This window comes from Drosophila novamexicana, unplaced genomic scaffold (genome assembly GCF_003285875.2).
Source record: "Drosophila novamexicana strain 15010-1031.04,08,12 unplaced genomic scaffold, DnovRS2.1 tig00000387-arrow-pilon, whole genome shotgun sequence".
NCBI classification, from domain to species: Eukaryota; Metazoa; Arthropoda; class Insecta; order Diptera; family Drosophilidae; genus Drosophila; species Drosophila novamexicana.
In genome coordinates this window covers 5891339-5913217 of record NW_020824800.1, presented here as the reverse complement: position 1 = coordinate 5913217, position 21879 = coordinate 5891339, and the positions used below count along the sequence as shown (strand labels likewise).

Here is a 21879-nt window from a genome sequence, read left to right as displayed (position 1 = left end):
GAGTCGCGCGTGCGACAAGGGCTGGGAGAGGGGCAGGGGCAGGGGCAGGGGGTTAAAAAGAGGCAAGCGACAAGCAGGCAAAGAGGTTTTCTTAGGCCTGCGGCTATTGATCTGCTTGAAATCAAAAGTCTTTAGTTGTGTACCACATACCATACAGACCTGATATAATAATTAATGATCTGATCGGTTGGCCAAGGGCCTTGCCACACACCTATTTGCGTACTTGTTGCGCAGCAAAGTTTAGTTTCTTTGTCAGTTGTGGCCAAGATTCGGCAAAGGGTTTGAAGTCTTTTCTTAATACGAGGAGATGAGGATGTTTCTCTCGAAATATGTATAGATACTCTTCTGATTAAATCAATTTCGCAAATGCTTCTGCAATGCGAGTTTCACATTTCATTCTAGTAAATCTAGTGATTTTCTTGCGTGCTTTAAATCGTTTCAAGCTAAAACTCATTGCGAATTATAAGGATTTAGGCATTCAATTATAGCATAAACGTCATCTTCTTTCTTTTCAAACGTCACAGGCTTAAACTGATTGCGAATTATAAGGCATTTGGCGACGAATAATAGCAGCAAAGCAGAAACGAAATCCTTTCTATGCACGCTTTAACATCATGAAATATTAATATCTTAATCTTAGCTTCTCACTTCATATACTTTTCATCTCTCCTCCTACTCTTCGACTCGAGCTTCGCTCTCTTCATTTACACTTTAAAAAAAAAAACACTTACCTTGGAGCAATTCTCGCAGGAATATTTCCGTATGTTATTATGGGCGATCGCGCCGTGTTTGATCAGCAAAGGACGATGGGAGAAGCGTTGGGCACAGAGCTCGCAGCCGAATTCGCCGCGCTTGAAATGATGCGCGCCCACCAGATGATCGTCCAGGCTGCAAGAGAGAGTTAGGGTATAAAGTGTCATGAGCGAGGATATTAAAGTATTTCCTTTTGTTTTTCTTCTTTATTGTGGTGTGGGCACACTTTTCTTATCGTTGTCGCTGTCATCAGCAAATGAAATTAGCATTTGTGGCAGTTGGGACAAAAGCTCTGAACAATCTGCTCAATCAGAGTCATGTGCGTCAATTCACACGCCCCCAACCCCACCCCCACCCTCACCCTTTGAGCTAGCCAGCTACTTTGTTTGTTGTCCAACAATACACAAACACACACACACACGCACACACATGGGCAGGCGCCTCCTGCCTTTGGCGTCAATTAGTCAAATGATGTTCAATATTTAATATGCGACGCTGATAAGCGATCGCGCCCTGCAACAGCTGCGGCCAATGAGTGTCCTCTGCAGACCCCTCATACCTGCCGCCCCTTCCCTGGGGTGCCCTTGATTGTGGAGCAGCGAGTGCGATGCTTATCGCCGCCGCCGCCGCCGCAGCGCGTGGGAGGAGCAACTGTCGACAAAAGGCGGACACATTTTTAGCATATTTTTTTTCTCGATTTTTCTTTCGTTTTTTTGTTTTGTTTTTGTTGTGATTTTTGTCATCGACATGGAAGAGTTGACGGGGCCAGTGCTTCAATCCTCTTGTGCGTTTCAAGTGTGGGCGTTTGTTTGCCTACAACAACAAGAACAACAACAGCAAAAGCAAAAGCAACAGCAACAACAACGGTAAACAATGCATGTTCAACATCAGATAAATTGCAAAGCCTGACGGACCCAGCGACACGCAGGCAACGAACAGCGAGAGAGAGCGAGAGAGCGAGAGAGCGAGAGCGAGAGTGAGAGAGAGAGGGGGGGGAGAGTGGGGGAGAGTGGGGGAGAGCTTGCTCGCATTGCTTCTCCATTCACTGTGAGGGCTTCTCATCTAAAATTCAATAAATCACACACACGCACACGCACACACACACACACTGTGTCCGGCCACCCGCTTGCTGCCTGGGCCTGCCTCTATCCCTCCTCCCCCTGCCCTGCCCTGCCTTGCACTAGACCAAGTCAAAGCAAAGCGCACTTTAGCACTTGAAAAAAACATAACAAATAACGGAGGAGCGAGAAATGTAATTTTCATGTTGTTGTTGTTGTTGTTGTCGCAATGCAAAACATTTGTAAATATTGTACAAAAGTTTTGCATTAAATATTGCAATTTAAGTTGATTAAAGATCTCTTTAGTTTGAAGTGCTTAAATATAATTGATGCCATTAGAATGATGAACGCAAAGGAACTAGTACAGTTAATAGATGAACTAGTTCCCTTTGATTACAGCTGTAATCATTGATGCCAGATAAAGATGAACACAAATGAAACTAGTTCACTTTTTTAAAAGATGTTTCAACTATTTCTGCCACCTTCAAATGGGAACTAGGGAACTAGTACAGTTATTTAATATATATAAGCATACAAATGAACTAGTTCACTTTGATAATAGCTGTAATCATTCAATTGAGCCAACAGATGTTAAACACATTTTTCAGCATAAGGCTTAGTACAAATGAACTAGTTCACTTTCAAAGAAGGCATTTATGCCAATATAACTCGCAGACTAGTTCACATTTGATAAATATACTTTCAGCACAACAAATTGTGCAACTTTTCTTTCTTTCAAATGAAACCAAAGTCTAAAGATAACAGTTAAAAGTGAACTAGTTCTAAAATTGTTCCTAAATGAGTAGTTTTACGAATTGTACCCTAAGTAACAATGTTAATAGTTGGCATATGAAATTATGCGATACGAATGCCTCGATATGAATTTCGCAATAAAATAAATAATATTAACTAATACAGCCGTCTTTTAGTTAGTACAGGCGAGATAAGCTAATTATTATAAAAAAAAAATAAAGACCCAATCAAACGCGAGTTGCCAAAAGTGTAAAAATATCTAAATAGGCAAATAGATCACAAAACCTTTCGTTGGCAACTCTCACTTTCAAGCGTTTGGCAACGCGGCCGCCGACGCCGCCGCCGCCGCCGTCGCTTTAATGGCTTTTTTATTGGCCACACTAAATGGGTATTATCAATGGGTATTATCGACTCTTAATTAAGATAGCCGATGCCGAAGCTGCGGTTCGAGCGCGTTTAGCAACAATTGGGAATAGTTTTTAAGCATATTTTTTTTGTTTTTTTGCAGGTCGAATGCGCCTTGCCCACAATTTTTTGGGTAAGTTGGAAGCTAATTGGCAGCTTGTTTTCAGCTAACATTTATGAGTTGTTTCTTGTTGTTTTTGCTTGATTTGATTTAGTTTATGGTTAGTTTGTACCCCTCCTCAGCTTAAATGCCAAAGCAATTTGCGGACATTCTCTGGCGGCGCCCAAAATATATAGAAACTGTACTTATATAGAAACTGTGCGTTTCCAGTTCGATTTTGCGAATCGTTGTTAATTATTAATTATATATAATTGTCGGGCTTCGCTTACCGTTCTAGATCCGTATAGACATTATCACAGACCTCACAGCGTATATCGAACCCGTTCTCGTCGTCTGTGAAATCGTTGTCGCCCTGGCTATTTAGGGAGGAGTTTTTCTTCTCCTTGGAAAATTCGTCGCCGCTGTAAAAGCCTGTAAATGAGATTGAGAAAGCAAATTTAAGCAATTATTTAAGGAAAATCTAAAAGGAAGTCTTATTCAACTTTCAAAGATCTTTAAGCACAGTTTTCTATTGATCGCGTTTGATAGAAGAGATCATTTCAATTTGTACAAATTTATAGCCATTTTTGAATATTGTTTGAGCTTTTTCATTTACATTTTTTGCTCAGAGAAATCTCTATAAATTATCATTTTAAATATACATTAAAAAGTATTTTCGGTTCTGTTTTATAAAAAAGTGACTTAAAATAAGTGTAGTAAATATTTTCTGAATTCTATTTTATGGCGCACTCAAAAATATATTTGCCTTAGAAAAAAAATAAAAAAATCTAAATTTGTACAAAAAGGTTTTCTGAAATATTTGAAATATTTTTGTGCTTCAATTTAAAAAAAATTAGTTTGTTAAAAATATATTTCTTCAAATTTCTAATTTTTCAATTTTTTTCAATTAATTTTTTTAATGTTCTCTTTGATTTCAATTTTTAGTTTTTTCAATTTGATTTGTCAATAATTTTATAAATTATAATTTTTTGTTTTTAAATTAAATATACGTTTTTTTTTTAATATTCCTAAATAAAATATTTAATATAATTTTTTTAAGCTGCATTTGTAAGTCTCGAAAATTATTATAAAATTCAGTTTTGATTTCCATATGAAGATTCTATCAAGGATTCACGACACTCACACTTGGCTTGAGACTTCCTCGCTGGACGCTTTCAGACTGATTCGAGAGCTGATGATATTGTGATGGTATATATATTATTTTAGTATATGGGTTAACAATCTAGGGAGCACTTGACACAACCGTTCGGGTTCGCGTTTGAGGAACAAGTGTGTCGCACTGGGCGCATTATGCCGCCGAGCTAATGTTTTATTTGCTCGCTAACAATCTGCGGAAGGACTAGACAGGACGCACTGGCATATGACCAGCACACACACACAGAAACACACACACACACACACACATGCAAATGCAGACAGAGCAGGGCCAACACGCAAACACTTAACACAAAATTGGTGGCAGCGACCAAATCGTGTGCACTCATATAGTCTCATACAGGGTATACGTTGGCTTGACGTTGAATAGATAATTGTTACCAAAATGAAAGTAAAGGCGGGCAGAGAGAGCGAGAGAGAGAGAGAGAGAGATAGGGAGGGAGAGGTCCAATGACAATTCCGAGGGGAAATGACTATCAAAACGGACGGTGGGCAGCGGGCAGCGGACAGCTCGTCGTGAACTTGGACAACCACCAGGTGACACACACACAGATACACGCACAGGTGAGCAACAGTAGCAGCAGCAGCAGCCCCTTAACCCTGCTGCTGGCCAAGAATGCAGTCTAAGGGATGACAATGACCAAAGATTATACATGCAAACACATCCAGAGAGGGGTGGGTGTCGTTCCCGGTCCGGACTCGCTTGGTTAGCGGTTAGCTTCGCTTCGGTTCCGTTGGACTGATTTTCAGTTCCAGAGTCATATAGCACCTTCTACCCAAAACATGGGCACAGGTGTTGCCTCTCAAGGCGGCCCACAGTGCTCACAGTCCTCAGCCACGGCAGCCCACCCTCTCGCACACCCACGAGGGGTGACTCGATGATGAATATGTATGCCTCTCCTCGACCTCGTCCTCCTCCTCCTCCTCCCGCTCGACTGTATAATTGCGGGTCAAAAGTTAATTTTTCAGCGAGTGCAATATGCTCAAAGAGGGCAAGAACTTCGACTCCTGACTTCTGACTCGCGACTCCGAGTCAAGGATTCCCACGTAAAGTTCCTTATGGTCCGAATTGTCGGAAGCGTGGGATAGCGGGCGGCTTTTTCTCTCCCTCCATCTGGACAGGCGCAACGTCAGCTGGCCCACAGATAAGACCGAAGGCCTGAGAAAACTCTAAAGTAGCCAGCCGGGCGGTGGGTGGGGCAGTTCGAAAGTACCTCACATCAAAGTTATTCTTATAGATGCATTTCAATTGTGAGAAAATACATATTCAAATTATAGAGCTCAATTTTAAATTCCTTTTTTTTATGGATTGTCAGACATACTAATATCTCCAATGTTCAGTTCTCATGATTATACTAGAAAACTTTCTAAATAAATATCTTCTTCCATTCAAATAAGTATTATATCAAGAATAAATGAATCTATACATAAATATGGATATTTTTAGATATTATTTCTTCGGAAAATTGAATATGAAGAAATTTATGAAACTCTTCAGATATCTAAAAGCCTCCAATTTAATTTTTCTAACTACAAACCAGTTCGAGTACGGAACCAAAAAAAAACCTGAAGGTAAAGGTTAACGTTTGTAGATTATGTTAATATTCTGCGATTCAAAAGAAATCAAACTAAGTTTTTTATATATTATTTTAATTCTCATACAATTTTAATGTAGCAAAAGAGAAAAGGTAAGGATATCGTCAGGATATCCATAAGTTAAATAACTTTTAAGACGTATGGCACACATTTCTGCAGATATGTAAGGAGCATAGTCAAGCTCGCAAGATACAAGAGCCTATATTTCGACCGATCCTATGGCAGGTATATTATTTTCGGCTGATTCGGCTGAAGAAAGAAAGACGATTGCTGAGAGATAATTGAGAGGCTAGTTTGCATGGCAATAGACTGACACTGATCGAGAAAATATATATACTATATGTTTTATACAAAGTATATAAAACGCTCTACAAGCGTAACAGCATGGATTGTTGAAATGGAAAACTTGCCGAACCTAAGAACAAGGCATTGCCTTGAACTAATTCGAACCTTCATGTATCAGACCCTTGATAAAAAGAGAACTTAATTACAAATTATTTTGGCCCAACACTTGGCTATTACTTATGTACAATTAATTGAGCTGCACTCGAAGTGCAAAGTCTCTCAATTGTATGCTAATCTATCAAATGCGTACATCCCGCGCTGACTCTCTATCAATTCCTTGTCAATGGGCATTAACCTCAGCTCCGGCTGGGCCCCTACTTCTGCCCTGTCCCCTCGCCCCTTTCCGAGCCAGTCTGTTGCACATGCAGCTCAATCCTTTCACGCCTTTCACCCAGTCGCAGCTGTCGAGGCTATCCACCTGGCTAGATTGATTTACTCCACAGCGCGCGAGCCGCTGACAATTCAATGGAGGCGGGTTTTAGCAAGAAGTTGTTGCAATCAGGATGCCAGAGAGGGCGAGAGGAGAGAGGGAGGGGGCCGCGGCCAGGTCTGACCCTGAATCGAAACGCTAAACGGAAGCCAAAAACTGTTGACAAATGATTGATTGAATTATTTACACCTTACGACTACTGTGGCAAAAATCAAAGTTAGATCCGCCTGCTAATCGATTTGGCAGCCGGTCAAAGTGAAAAAAAACACAACTCAGAAATAAAAAAAAGGGTTCGGTCGCTTATAAAGAAAAAAAAACAACACACTCCTAATGATGCCCAAATTGACACACGATGATCATTTAGCTGAAGAAGCCAGGTTTTCGGATTTCGGATTTCGGTTTTCAGTTTTTAGATTTCGATTTTAATACCCTGAACCTATTGAAAATAACCTATAAAGGTATGCTGCTTTGCTGCAAAGCTATGTAACAGGCAGCAGAAAGCAGGTTCGAACCCATATAGTATATAGATTCTTAAACGAATTGAGAATTTGTGAAGATCGGAAACTAAAAGAAATTGAATAACTATTTACCTATATCTAATTACGAATGCTGGCTGCATTTTCATTTGTCGATAAATATCGATAAATATCGATTTTGAGCTGACCCTCATTTGTCTTCCCACTAAAGCTGGAGACTTCAAATTTGAAATATATTTTCTCCTAGCGCATAACGCACTAGGAACTTATTACTACTCTTAATAAATCCTTTCAATTTCATAAGATCGATAAATATCGATATATTGATATGGTTTTTTGAGCACAACTCGAAAACTATGAGAGCTACATGCACCAAATTTGGTATGTACACACTTTTGCATGCCATGTCTAAGTCTTGATTATTTGATTACGATCGAACTATAGATGCCGAAGTTAGCCGGGCATGGATTTCCTATATATGATATATGATGTCTGTTCTGGTCTGCGTAGAAGCAGCTTGAATGCATGCACGCTTGACTCTGTGCATAGGGTATCTGTTAGTCAATCACACACGATTGAACCGCGCTTATTGGCTGCTCAGTTTTCGTTTAGGTAGTTTTGGTAACTCGGCATATAACATGCCAGCTCATTAATCATCTATCAGCTTTGTTGGCGACAATGTCATGTGTGTGTGATTGTGTGTGTGTGTGTGTGTGTGTGTGTGTGTAGCAGCTAAGTTTTCGTTATGGGCTTGGTCTTGGTTTAGCTCTTGCTCTTGGTCTTGGTATTGGTATTGGCGTGTGCTCCTGCCCGATCGGACTGGCAATTGTTAATCTTTGATTGGTCGATTGAAGTCGCGCCGCGCGCTAAGCTGAAAGCCATCTCAAAGGTGGCTTAATGTTTGTTTTTTGTTAGCTTGTTTTTTTTTTCACTTTATACATTTCTGTGGCCTCCTGATGAGGTTTTTGTCACTTTGCAGGCGTCAAAGCCAAAAAACAAGCCAAGCGCCTGGCTAGAGAAATGGATTAGCATTGCGATTGAAACAACTCAAGCGTGTGACCAGAGTTAACAAATATTTATATTTAATTTAGTTGAATATATATATATTGAGTGAAAACTCTGCTAATGGATGCTTCTATTAGGCGGACAGCCCCGCTTGGGCGGACATTTCATTGCAGCTCAGGCCACAGCCATTTCCCCTCTCTATTAAGCGCACACTCCCCAGGCGTACAATAATTACCCAACACTGGCAGTCCGCCCAAGAGTGTGTACACTGTATATATAGTCTACTGATCTTGAGATATTTGCTTAGGAAAACTATGTTTCCGACGCTATCAAAGCTAGAGATATAGAATTTGGAATATAAAATATAAAAATATGTAAAATATAAACTCCAGAATATATGCTCTTCAGAAGAAGTGCTTAGTTTATATGGCTAAGCCCAATGAGGGCGTGGCAAATTGGTTAAAATCTAGAATCTCTATTAGTTATAGAACAAGAGTGTGAACATTAGAAATAAAAACCTCTGCAGAGCGCCTCCAAAGAGGGATTCAAAAGTATAAAATCTGGGTAAAGAATATAGATATACAATATATATAGAATAGATATAGAATATATCATGAATATATATAGAATAGATATTAAATAGATACAGAAGAAACAAAGAATATATATAGAATGGATATGGAAAAGATCATGAATATATATAGAATAGATGTTAAATAGATACAGAGGAAACATAGAATAGATATAGAATAGATATGGAATAGATATGGAATATAGATATAGAATAGATATAGAATATATCTTCATAGATTTGACTGCCAGCCTGTTTCAAGATGTTCTCGTTGTTTGTTCTCGCTTTAAAGCCAAAACTAGCTTGAACAACTTTATAAAAAGAATCCAATCACTTTAAAGATACCAAAGATACCAAAACCCAACTAGATTCTTGAACCTTGACATAGATATACAGAAATTTGGCGAATATTGAAGCGTAGTATGCAATTCTTAAATTCAAATTCAAATATAACATTATATATTATTTCTTTCAAACTTATTTTAACCTTTCGAGCAAGTTCCTTTACATTAGAACATTTACTTCATTTTTCCCCATTCATATTCAAATTCCTGCGTTAATTTTCAAATTTTGTAACGGTCAGTTTTGCCCTCAGTTCGAGTTAACCAGCGATGCTTGGCATTTGACTTATGCTACAATTTCAACCACACTTGGCCCCGGCTAACCCCCGGTTCGAGGTAATAAAACTTATTCTTGCATCTGGTATCTGGTAGGACACACACTCCCTTCAAGGACCTGCCGTGTCTTGTTCGTGTGCCCAACGGGCCGTAAAGTGAAAACGGAACAGTTCCGAGTGCTTTGGGAGGGAGTGCGCGACTAGAAGCTACCCGACTAAAAATGAGTTCTCAATTAACTGCGGTATTTACAGTCCGATCGGAATGAAATTTTCAGGACTTCAATAAAACACATTCAAATGTGCATATCCCAAAGAGCACACATTTATAACGAAAAGTACTTTTGCTTGGGGAAGATATAGTTTTTTGCAGGATCAGTATGTGAGCAATATACCCCATTTGCTAATCAGAGTTTACAGGGCATAAAAATACGTTAAAAAGCGAGCAGCGAGTCCTTGGCACAGGTGTGCGCATATATTTCCATGGAAAACGAAAACACGAACTTTAATTGAAAAGCAACGCAAGAGCTTGGGCCAGATTAAGCCAGGCGCATATAGCATAATATTTATATATATATTTATAATAACCATATGCTAATATCCATTACGCATTCAAATTTTAAGCTGGCATCAAAAGGAGTTTTCACAGAGTGAAACAGATTTGACGCGTGATAAAAAATAAATATTTGAAAAGTTGAAAAGCCAAAAGAACAAAGCCCTGGGAATTGTCAAATGAGACGTGTTCATAAATCCCACATGTTTAGAGGCAAACACGAATTGGGTTTGGGTCCACCCTAGCGTTAGGGTGTCATTGGATTAGGCTTAAATTAAGCGTGCGCCTGCGGATCGTTTGCAGCCCGCTTTTTTTTTCATCTCTCTCTCTCAATCTCTCACTCTCTCTGTGTACCCTGCCCATTTTGATGGATCTCTAATGAAATTATCAAACATTTTAATAACAAATGAAAACATGTGCGGTTGCCGCAGATTGCATGGGCGCAGGCGCGGCGGCAGGACCCGCAAAATCAGGCAGAGGGCTGATTGCAGCCCTTATAAGCCCAAGGGATGCTCTTCCTCCTCTTGTTGTTGCTGCTGCTGCTGATGATGATGATGATGATATCATGTTGTCGTCGCGTCGGCTCGTGCCAGCGGCTTTGTCACGCGCATTTCGGACTAGCTATTGTTCGGCTTAATTTGCTGCCCAGCCGTATTATAAATATATATATAAATATATTACATATCCCTCACACAGCCTGCATGCATCTGACACTGAGCTAGAGATGTGCGGCAACTAAGCTAGACACATTTTAAATACATACGACTTCCAACTTCCTAATATCAATAAATATCGTTTGCGAGGCTTGGTTCTTTGAGCATAGCTCGAGAATTATAAGAGCTAGGTTAACCAAACTTGGTAAGTGTATTCAAGTATTGCATCTGCAGATCGGGAATATTTCACTTTTTAAATAGCTACTCGCATTTTCTATAACATCAAACACAAACGCGTATTCTTCAAGCTGCAGCCTTGCGCCTTGGTATATACACATTTTTGCTAGCTATAATTAGACCCTGAAATTTTCACTAAGATCGGACCTCAAACAGCCAAGTTACACCAGACCGCATGCTCCATAGTAAGGGCTAAAGGGCGTGCGCTTATGAGGAAGGCTGTCGGAATCTATGTAAAGGCAGCTTTGCCCTGGGTACAGGGTAACGCCCAGTCATGCACGCCCGTCTAGTGCATTCTTTAACAAATTTCGTGTATTTACGTTCAATTTTCGTGCTCCTGCTGAGCCGATCCTTGCGCATGAGTCACGCGCCCATCGCTAGGCTGAACACTTACCGTTATCACGATCGCTGCGATCATCGCTGTTGTTGTTGTTGTTATTATTGTTGTTGCTGCTGCTGCTGCTGTTTGCTGCCGCTGCCATGGCTGCCGCCGCTGCGGCCGCCGCTGCTGCTGCGCCGCTGCTGCTGCCCGCAGCGCTGCCGTTCATGAAGCTGTCGCTAATGTCGTAGGGGGTTTTGGACCTGGCATCGACCACAATTTCCGCGCCTGCATTCACGTCGCGCTTCGTCTCGTACCACAGCTGTAAGGTAATTGGGAAAATGCACATTAAAATTTTTCAAAAATTGTGCTCAATTTGTTTTGGGCTCAGTTTTACGCACATAGCCGGCGGTTATGAAATTCCTTAAATTAGCCTCTTCGATTTCGGCGCTCGGCGCGGCGCGTATTTTTTTCAGCCAGGTGGCCACATCCGCCGAGGGCTCCAGCCAGCCATGGAACAACGGGCCGGCGATCACCTGTAATTAAAACAACAATTAATATTTTATTTAATTAAACATTCATTTAATTTTGTAAAATTAACTAAATATTTGTATGGAACTGCTGGCGCCATCTGTTGGCTGCGCAGGCACGTAACTGTGCTAAGTGTTATATAGAGCACTGCTTAGCGCACACACAAACCAATAGCGTTGACAGCCACCAGCAAATGAGAGCCTCAAATAGTAGTAGATTTCTTATCAAATAGTAGTATTTAGCGCAAAAAGTAGCAAGTTGTGGGAGTAGAAAACAAATATAACACATATGATTTATGGGTACAGTAAATGCACATGAAGAGTGACTATTAATTATAGTTCGTATTATCTATCTATAATATACATATATGTATATATCTATAATCTATTATTTTATCATTTATATTCTAATTAGAATTACTTTCAATTTATAAGATTTCTAAAATCGCAAAGTTCAACTTTCTGAGCGCTCACTGTACCATTTCTAGCTGTTATATTTTGATTAACTGTTTTTATAAGGCCAATTGAAGCAAACAAAAGTCGAAAGCCTTCTAAGCACAGCATGACGTCACGCCCCTCGCCCCCGCCCCCGCCGGCTGATTGCCAGCGTCTACTGTGCTCAAGGTCAATTGCAATTGCAGCGACAGCAAAAACAACTACACTAACAACAACGGCAGCGAAAAGAGAGCCGCCGACAGTTTTTGTATGCAAAATAAAAGCAGCGCCGTCTCAGCTGCAGCAACAACAAGAACAACAGCAAAAAGGAACAACAATAAAGCGCCGCTAAATACGCATAATTTATACAAATCGCCGACTGCGGTTTGGCAGCCAAAGACGCTGCGACGCCAACAGAAGCAGAAGCAGCAGCAGCGAAAGCAGCAACAACGGCAGCGAAATGACTTGCGCTTACCGTTACGCCGCCGCAGTCAACGCCAGCCGCCGTCAGGCTCTTGTCCGACAAGTCGAATGGAAAAACGGCGCTTTACAGAATTCGTTTTTTTTTTCTTTCTACATTAAGTGCTGAGCGTCTGCGTGCGTGCGTGTGTGTGTGTGTGCTTTTGAGTGGGAGAGAGTCTGCAGAGTTTGGGCAGCGCTGCGGCAGCAAGCGGGCTGGGCAGAGCTTTGAGAGCATGAGAGTGGGCGAGTGCTGTGTGTGCATGTGCGTGTGTGTGTGTGAGCATATGTTTGTGCACGCTCCAAAAATTAAGTTAACAACGCTTCAAGTGCTTGCGCCGCGGCTTATGCAAAGAATTATTTGAAACCAACTTTTTATCGAGGCACACACACACACACACACACACATGTACACATTTATTTGTATTTATATGCATTAGCAAGCATTTCTATAAAATAAAATTCAAGTTGCGGTTTACACATGAGCGCAGCAGCTGTGTGTGTGTGTGCGCGCATTTATGGTCAAGTGCGGTGTGTAACGATATGTGAAATGTGTGTGTGTGTGTGAGTGTGTGTGCGTATGTAGAGCGAGTGGGACTTCAATTAACGAACAGTGTATATGTATGTGTGTATGTTAATGTTATATATATGTAAAGTAAGCAAAAGGGTATAGAAGATAGAAAAGCGATAGAAAGGCGATACTTTCGCAAAAAAAAAGTGTTGCGTAAAGCAAAAACATGTATGCAGCAATAAATGTAAATGTTATATATGTGAAGTATGTAAAAGAGGCTAACCAACAAATAGGAAGATAGAAAAGCGATAGAAAGGCGATAAATTTGTTAAAAAAGTGTTTGTAATGCTGTTCAAATGATGAGTGTTGTTTATATAAGAAATCGGTTCCATTTGATGCCGCAACTGCAAACAACACGAGCTAATCTCAGGGAGACGACGGCAAGCAATAAAGAGTCCACAGAGATTAGCATTAGCTCGGAACGGAACGGAACGGAGCGGAACGGAAACTGCAATACGAGTCAGCCACTAAAAGATAGGATCATAAAGATATCCAATAGATACAGATATAGATAACAAGGCTAAAGAACTGTGCAACATGCCAAAGAAACTGACGGCTGTGCAGTTATTCGAGATCAGCGCCAAGTTGTTGTTCCTGAAGGGCTAATCCCTGAAACAGGCCGGCGGCACAGAGCCAGGTCCTGCTGCTGCTGCTGCTGCTACCGTTACCCGCTGCCGCACAGGCTATTCATAAGTTTATTAAAAAAAAGAGGCCACAAATAGGCACGAAAAACATGGCACAGTCAATGGGCAAGAAAAATATTTACGCGCCAGAGATAATCTCTGGAAAGTGTTGGGTTCACACCACGAGAAGCAGGGTCTTCAAATTGCCAGATACAGCTACAGCTACAGCTACAGATACAGATACAAATACAGCTACAGATACAGATAGAGGCAATGTATCTGTCAAAACGGAAATGTGAACGAGAGAAAAGTGCGCTTGATTTGAGGATCATCTAGAGCATAAATATAATAATGAGCGAGAGAGGGAGAGAGGGAGACAGGGACTGGGATCAGCGCGAGAACTGTCAACGTGTCCTTTTGCCAATTTTCAGTTGCCAGAGCTCGAGTGGCAACAACAATAATATTGTTGCAATACCCGACTGACAGACAGAGATACTTTCGCCCAGGTAGAGCCAGCTAGCTACCTTTGACAATTGTCAACTCGGCTCTAGGCGCGATAATTTGATTGGATTGTCTGTCAGTTTGTCTGCCTGCCAGAAGCTGAGCCAAAGTGTCAGTTGACCGACGGTCCGACCGACGGACCGACGGACCGACTGACTGACTGAATGACAATCAATCGAAGGGTTCGGGCGCGTCGCAAACTAATTGGAATCATCGGGACCGTGCCTCAACTTAAGCCTCATTTAGGGTGCACTTTGTGGATTGGCCCGGTGTGCGACCAGGAAATTAGCTCTGGCCAAGGATTAGGCACATTTGACTGACAATCCGAGCGTGTGTGTACCCTCCCAGCCGCACGGCCTAATCAAATCTATTTCCAATCGTTTGATTTTCTGCCCAAGAAAACGCAGAACAAAATGAAATTCTCGCAATTTTTGTGCAATTTTCGCCAAAAAAAAAAAAAAAAATTCACGCGCAGCTTTGATGGGATTAAATTTCCCAAAAAAAAAAAACGGAAATTGGAGACGATTTTTGGACAGAAATTCGCACATATGCGAAAGGATTTGATATAGATATCATTTTCACGGCTAACGATTCGCAATTAGCCGGAAAAACTCTACAATTGCGGTTTTTTTTTTTTCTTTTGGGTTAAGCGCAAGATTTATGTATATAAAGATATCATAATATGAGGAGAGCTATACGAAAAAGAATACAAAACTATGATTATTTTTTATTATTATAGATCACAGCGAATATTTTCGTCTGTATGATAATGCTTATCGGCTCGCTTCTCGCTAATGATAAGCTCTTGAATTCTGAGAACCATTTGAGTTCTTCAATAATTGCTTTAATATAATCAGAATTGGGAGATTAACTATTGTTAAGAGTTATTTAAAAGCAAGAATGACAAGGAAATGGATAAGAAATCGAATTTGTGGAGAGAACTATATTTCCTATAGAGCCATATATCATATATCGCTTATTAATGCAGTCTCCTTTATGGCATATATATTATCTTTTTTTTAATTTTTTGTATCTATTTTATAAAAAGCAATTTTTTTTTTAACATGCGCGTTTCAGAGAGGTGTTTTTTGATGGGAAAATTCAGAAAATTTTTTGTTTCAATCAATTTTAATTTTGTAAGAATATTTCGAATTGCGGGAAATTCAAGATTTATATATATTTTCGGCTTTATATATATATAAACAATCAGCAAGTCTTTCAAAAATTGTATAATTTCACATATATTATATGTTGATTATATTTTTTCAATGAGAAAAAGTTATAAATTCTTTTTACAAGCAATTTTAGTTGAAAAGATAATTTATCGACGTGTACTAAATAATTCAGGCTAGTTGGAGAATTTGCAGATATATATTCTTTGGCACATCATTTTCTTCTATTTTAATAGACAGAAAGATAGATATGGATAGACAGTTAATAGATAGACAGATGGATAGACATACAGGTAATAAATAGTCTATACTATTTTCATTTCTAGGGAACTCAGTAGTCGCTGCAGCTACTAGGAATTATTTGGAAGCTGTGCTTTATATGGAGTATAAAGATCGGGTAACGTTGGGTGTACTCACCTCCCAGGCCAGATGGCGATCGCTGGGCTGCTGGCAGAGGCGCATGGGGAAGGGTCCGTAGCGCGTGCCGCGGGGCAGATGTGTCTTGGCATAGACGCCAGTATCACGAATATCCAGATCACAGACGGGTTCGCGCAGGCGCGCCATTTCCAGCAGGAATGCCTGCGCCTTGTCATTGAACAGTTGCTCCATGTGGGCGCTGGCAACGGAACCGGAACCGGAACCGGAACCGTTGCTGCAAGCCGAAGCAGAGGCAGAGGCAGAGGCAGAGGCAGAGGCGGAGGCGGAGACAGAGGCGGGCGGCGAACGCGGCAGCTGCCGTTGCAACAACTGTAATTGTGGCAACTGCGGCGGCTGCGACGGAGGCTGCTGCTGCTGCTGCTGCTGCTGCAGCGCTGCTGACGGCGGGGATATCGTGGGCGGCAGGTGGCGGGCGAAGGTGTCCTCGGGCCTCAGATGCGCCGGCGGCAGTGGACCAAAGGCCGTCGCTGTGCCGCCGAGATCCAGATGATGATGGTGATGATGATGATGGCGCACGACGCTCGGATCGTAGTCGTCGCCGTTAGATCCTGCCCAAAAGAATAATCGATTAGCGATTAACGATTAACGATTAACGATATACGATTAACGATTAACGATAAGAGTTTGAACTTTGTTCGAGTGGCCCATCAAGATGCAATTGCTCAGCGACTGTCAGTCCGCAAATAGAAAGCGCTTTTAGATAAAGGCCTGTCAAAGACAAGACACACACACACGCACACACCTACACACACCAGCTGTGTTATCGGCTGTTATCGGAGTTGTCATCGCTGTTTAATTTGGGTGTTCGGGTGCCTCTATCTCATTGAATTTTGCAATTGTTGTGCACTTCAAAAGTGTCGAGCGCGGAGGCAACCCAATTGGACACAGTCTATCATCGATTATCTGTAGTGGGTGCCCACTGTGCGTGCGTGCGCGTACGTCTGTGTGTTTAAAGCTCACCTGTAGATCGAATTACCTGGATTGTGTTTTTATTGCTTGTTGTTATGCAGCCTGTGCAAACAATGTCTTTGAACTGAATGCCTAGCGTAACAATTCGAAATATTTGTTTAACTATTTTGTTTATTTGCAATATTAAATTTATTTATATTTTTTTTTAATAATATTTTGCTTTTCTATTTCTTTGCATTTGTTTTCTATTTATTTCAAAAGATGTGACTTGTTCAGCTGTTGTTTATCAAATAAATAGACAAAACAACAGAACAACGATTCCCCGAACCAGACTAGACATTTGAGATGACATTTAACTCAGCGATAGATGTTTCCCCAAATGATATTTTATAGCTTTTCTTATTTGTTTATTTCACTTTCATTTCATAATAATAAACTTCCTAATGTGCAAATATGTGTATTGATATTTGGCTACGCAATTAAATAAATGCCACAAATTTCCTTAATTTCTACGTCAAATTGAAATTTAATAAATTGAGCTGAGATCTTTTTAAATGCTCAAATTTATGCAAATAAATATGTAAAATATTTAAAAGAATTTAATTAATTAAATATTTTGTCTACTCTCAGCAAAAAATCCACTTGAATCTAAGCTTGATACGAAGAAGCCTTTTATCAAAGCAAATTCTTTTCTATAGAGGATAAATAAAATTATTTTAATTTTCAAGCAATGTGTAGAATTTATTATAAGAATGCGTGAAGCCTACTCGAATATGATAAAAATAATAAATTACTAAATTAATATTATTACTATTTCAAAGCATATTAAATTCATTTGATGAGAAAGAACTTAATTTTTATTTCAAAAACGAAATAAAATTAATTATAAGAATTTGTAAGGCATGCATGCAATATATTATTGCAATTATATTATTGTTATTACTTTCTCAAAGCATATTATTTTATTTAAAAATATAAACTTGATTTAAATTCGTTCAAAGAATATGTTGGGCACTTTCGCATTATGCGGAGAAGCCTTTAATTATTTCTATTTCAAAGCATTTTTTTTTTTATATTAGGAAAAAATCTTACTATATATTCAGTAAAATATTGAATAAATAATAAGAATATGTGTTTAATATGCTTTATGCTCAATTTATTAAGTATACAAAAATAATATTTAGTTCTTTCAATTCTTACTGAAGAATTTATGCAAAGATTATGTAACGAAAACAAAGACGCCTTCTATTATAACTTTTTTAAAGCATGTGTTTTTATATGAAAAATTAAAATATAGAATTTAGAATTTATATAAATTTAGCTTGGATTTTACAAGCTAGAGTGCCAGCTGGTTTCAAGCCAAAACGGTTCAAGTCCAGGATTCCAATCAATTTTTCAATATGAACTAAAACATAAAGCAGTTGCAACAGAATCAAAAGGAGAGCGAGATTCAGCTCGATAATCAATAATTATCAATTCAGGCTCCAACTATTCGCCGTATCTAACCAAATATGCTTGAATCGAATTGTGGACGTGGATCATATTTAGCGGGAATCTTCTTTATGCAATAAAATATGCAAAAACCAAAATGAAAACTTTAACTGTGTTAATAAATTTTGTAGAATATGCGGCAAGCTGAGAATTTAGCCAAAAAGTGGGTTTACTTATGTGAAAAAAACAGCTGCACGAAGCAAAGCTCAAGGCAGGTCGCTGGTTCGAACCGTCAAACGAAGAAGCGACCATTAATTTGGTATATTATTCAAATATATTCAATCTTAAGCTCGAACTAAAGTCAAGAAATTAAAGTGATTCCCAGGCAGAACGCTGGTTCGAACCAGCGACCATTTTTTTGGCGTATTCTCGAAATAAAGTCAAGAACTTAAACTGATTTCCAGCTTCACAAAACGAAGCGCAAGGCAGGTCGCCGGCTCGAACCAAACATGCAAACATATGCTTTTTGTATATTCTCAATATATTTTTCAACTTAAGCTCACACTAAAGTCAAGAACTTAAGCTGAATTCTGTGAGTTTCGCGGTCTTTGTAATGCCTATTTGTTTTTTAGCCCACAAATGTCGGAACTTTACAACCCTTGGCACACACTCTTGAGCCCACAGAGCAGCACACACACACACACACACACACGAAGCTAATCATGAAAAAAAAAAACACTTGTCCGAAATGTTGCACAAATTACGCACCGATTATTTATTTATTTCTAGCTGTTGTTGTTGTTGTTATTGTCTTTGTTGTCTGGGGCTTGTACCTACCTACCGCCTTATTTAAACACTTGAAACTAAATCGTAATTTGAGCTGTTAGACAATATATGACAAGCGCTGTCCAAGTTACAGGCCAGCAAATAGCCAAGATAAGAAGCCAAATGAAAACGAGAACGGGACGGACACCGACCGACCGACAACGAAAACGAGAGCCCGAAAAAAGATATCAGCCACACACACACACACACACAGAGAATACACTGAAACGGTAATAGGAATATCTCATGCCGAATGGCCAGTTGATAAGTATCTGCCATATAAATAAGCCGCAAACACACGCAACTGGCAAATGGTTTACCGAAGATCTGTTTGTTTAGCCCAAATACGTATCCTCGGCTAGCTGGCAGGTTTCGCACTTGCTTGGCACACGCTACGATCCGATCGGATCGAGGACTCGAACGCCCGTCGGCTTCAGACCCGATCATCGAGCTAGCATAATCGTCTGGCCTGGGAGCACTATATATACATATATACATATGAGTAGTTGATAGATTAGAGTACTCGGTATCAGTTGGTTTTCTATATTTTTTTTTGTTTTTGTTTTTTGGGGTAGCTTCCTCTTTCGGTTCTTTATGACTATTTATTATTCACATCCACTTGGAAACATGTGTTTTTATTTGGTTCTGTTTGGGGTCTCTGCTAATTAGTTTAGTTAATTACATTTGGGATTTGTTTTAAACTGTTGGAAGCTGCGCTTTATTTTGATAACATGCCAAACGTGAGTCATTCGAGCTGAAATCAGCTTTACAATATTGCGCTAGGTAGTTTTTCTTTCACCCCTTTTCATTCCGCATATTTTAGGCAAACAAAAGTATCTCAACTATCTAACTAGGATCTCAAGTTTTTTCTCTATAGCTTACTAACTCAAATAGCTGGAGTTCTGAAATATAGTTCCTATATGTTTTTCGCAACTCTAGTAGGAGGCATTTCTTTGTACAAAGAAATTTTTATAGGAGCTTCCCAATATTTATTTGCCTTAAATAATATTTTTTGATTCCATTTTATCGAGTTTTCATATAGTTCTCAACGGTACTTTTTAGTTAAATCACGGTACTCTATCCAAAGATATTCTATACAAAGTATCTATAATACGAGTGATTGCATGAATAAATCACAGTTCTCTTTCCAAAGATATGTTTCTTATAAAGTATCTATAAGATATTTGAAATGGGTGCATGAATAAATCGCGGTTCTTTTTCTTAAGATACTATATAAAAAGTATTTATGATATATTTAAAGCTGTTTTTTCTAAAGATACTCCGCGTAAAGTATCTGTCATATACATACATACATATTCATGGATTAATCATCCTTGCATTCCGCATAAAGAATCTGTTTTGTATTTTAAAGAACTTTCTGGTTATATCATGTGACCTCAAGATACGATATCTCAAGTATATATACCTTTTTAATAAAAGCACATCTTTGTTTCATTTCTCTATATAATCCCTATATAGTATCTATGAAATACGTGAAGAAGTATCTATTATTCATGCTCATAAACATTAGACACTTTCCAATTTGTTTATTTCATGATGTATCTATGTTGTATCTATGAGATACTTATTTAAAAATCAAGGTTTTTAAGATGCTCTTTAAGATGTATCTATTACTGTTGCTTACATTGTATATCTAAGATACTTTCTTAAAAGTATCTATGAGATACTCATTTGAAAAGCAGAGTTATTTTTGGTTATGATTTTCGTATGACATACTTCCTGATGTATCTATGATTGTTGGTTACATTATGTTCCCCAGATACTTTGCTAAAAGTATCTACAAGATACTTTTACTGAAATGAGACACTGCATAAAGAGATTGATATTACTTTACATTATGTTCCTATGCTTAAGATACTTTCCATGACTGAGTATCTGTAAGATACGTGCATTAAAAAGCGCATTTTTTGCGCTTTATTCACAGTTAATTAGCCCACTCACAGAATTATTTAAGCTCTCTCACACACGTCCGCACTGTCACACAATGAATGGAAAACTAAATCCGTTATCCATATAGTCACACTGTTTGTTCGTATACGGGCGGGGGTACAGGGGGCTTTATATATATATATATATATATATAGACATAGCTCTAATGTCTCTGTTTCAATGTAGCTGTTGCAAAAAATATTTGTGGCAACATCAATTGGTAACTCAAAACTTGGCGTTCGCCATAAAAAACTGATAAACGCACACAAACAGAGACAGCCCCCCCAGGGCGGAGGGGGAGAGTGGGCAGGGCAAGGGGGTGGGGGGGCGACATATCCAGCCACGATTGACACTAGATAAGCGATAAATGTTGTTGAAGAAAACCAACCTGATATAATATAACGATCGAATAACATGTTACGCGTTTCTCTCTAAGCCAAGGAAAAACACACGAAATTCAAATTGTAAATAATTCACTTTCAGATACATTTGCCGAAGGGCCGCACGCCACGACGCGACATGATTTCAAAGCGCGGCCAACGTTGCGTATGAGTGTTATTTTTTTATATATTTTTTTTTGTATATTGTATTTATGCACCGCAATAATATTTTGTTTGTATTTTGATTTCTATTTGATTTGGTGTCGTCTCTATCTGCCGGTTGTCTTCGCAAGACTGAGTACCGTACGGATACGCGACGCTGGCAGAGCGCGCCGATAAACCCGAGCGTACGTAAGCGTCAGCGCTGGCAGCGACGTCAGCGTCGACGTTGGCAGCGACTGTGATTCCGTTTACGAACGCGCACAGCGACCAACTAACTGACTAACTGAGGATGTGCTGACTGACTGCTGAGCAGGGAAATGGAAATGGCAGCGGTTAGCCGAGGCAGCGGCAGCGGCAGCGGCAGAGGCAGCAACAGCAGCAGCAGAGGCGTCGCTTTGGTTGGCTGCTGCTGCTGCTGGTGGTGGTGGTGGTGGCAGATGATGCTCATTA

At 39.6% G+C, this 21879-nt stretch overlaps 1 protein-coding gene across 2 annotated transcripts in view; it reads right to left on the bottom strand.

Moving 5' to 3' along the window:
* Positions 1-21879, bottom strand: part of LOC115760120 (transcription factor hamlet) — a 42258-nt gene that overhangs the window by 6464 nt on the left and 13915 nt on the right. The window contains exons 1-6 of one of the 2 annotated variants that reach the window (XM_030701316.1): positions 16733-16860; positions 15752-16320; positions 11445-11579; positions 11119-11365; positions 3360-3501; positions 732-888 (exon numbers count right to left, since the gene is read on the bottom strand). In XM_030701316.1, coding sequence (XP_030557176.1) covers positions 732-888; positions 3360-3501; positions 11119-11365; positions 11445-11579; positions 15752-15943 — 873 coding nt within the window. In that variant the 5' untranslated portion in view covers positions 15944-16320; positions 16733-16860. Of the gene's footprint in view, positions 1-731; positions 889-3359; positions 3502-11118; positions 11366-11444; positions 11580-15751; positions 16321-16732; positions 16861-21879 lie in introns of those variants that run through there. The other variant, XM_030701315.1, reaches the window with a different exon arrangement.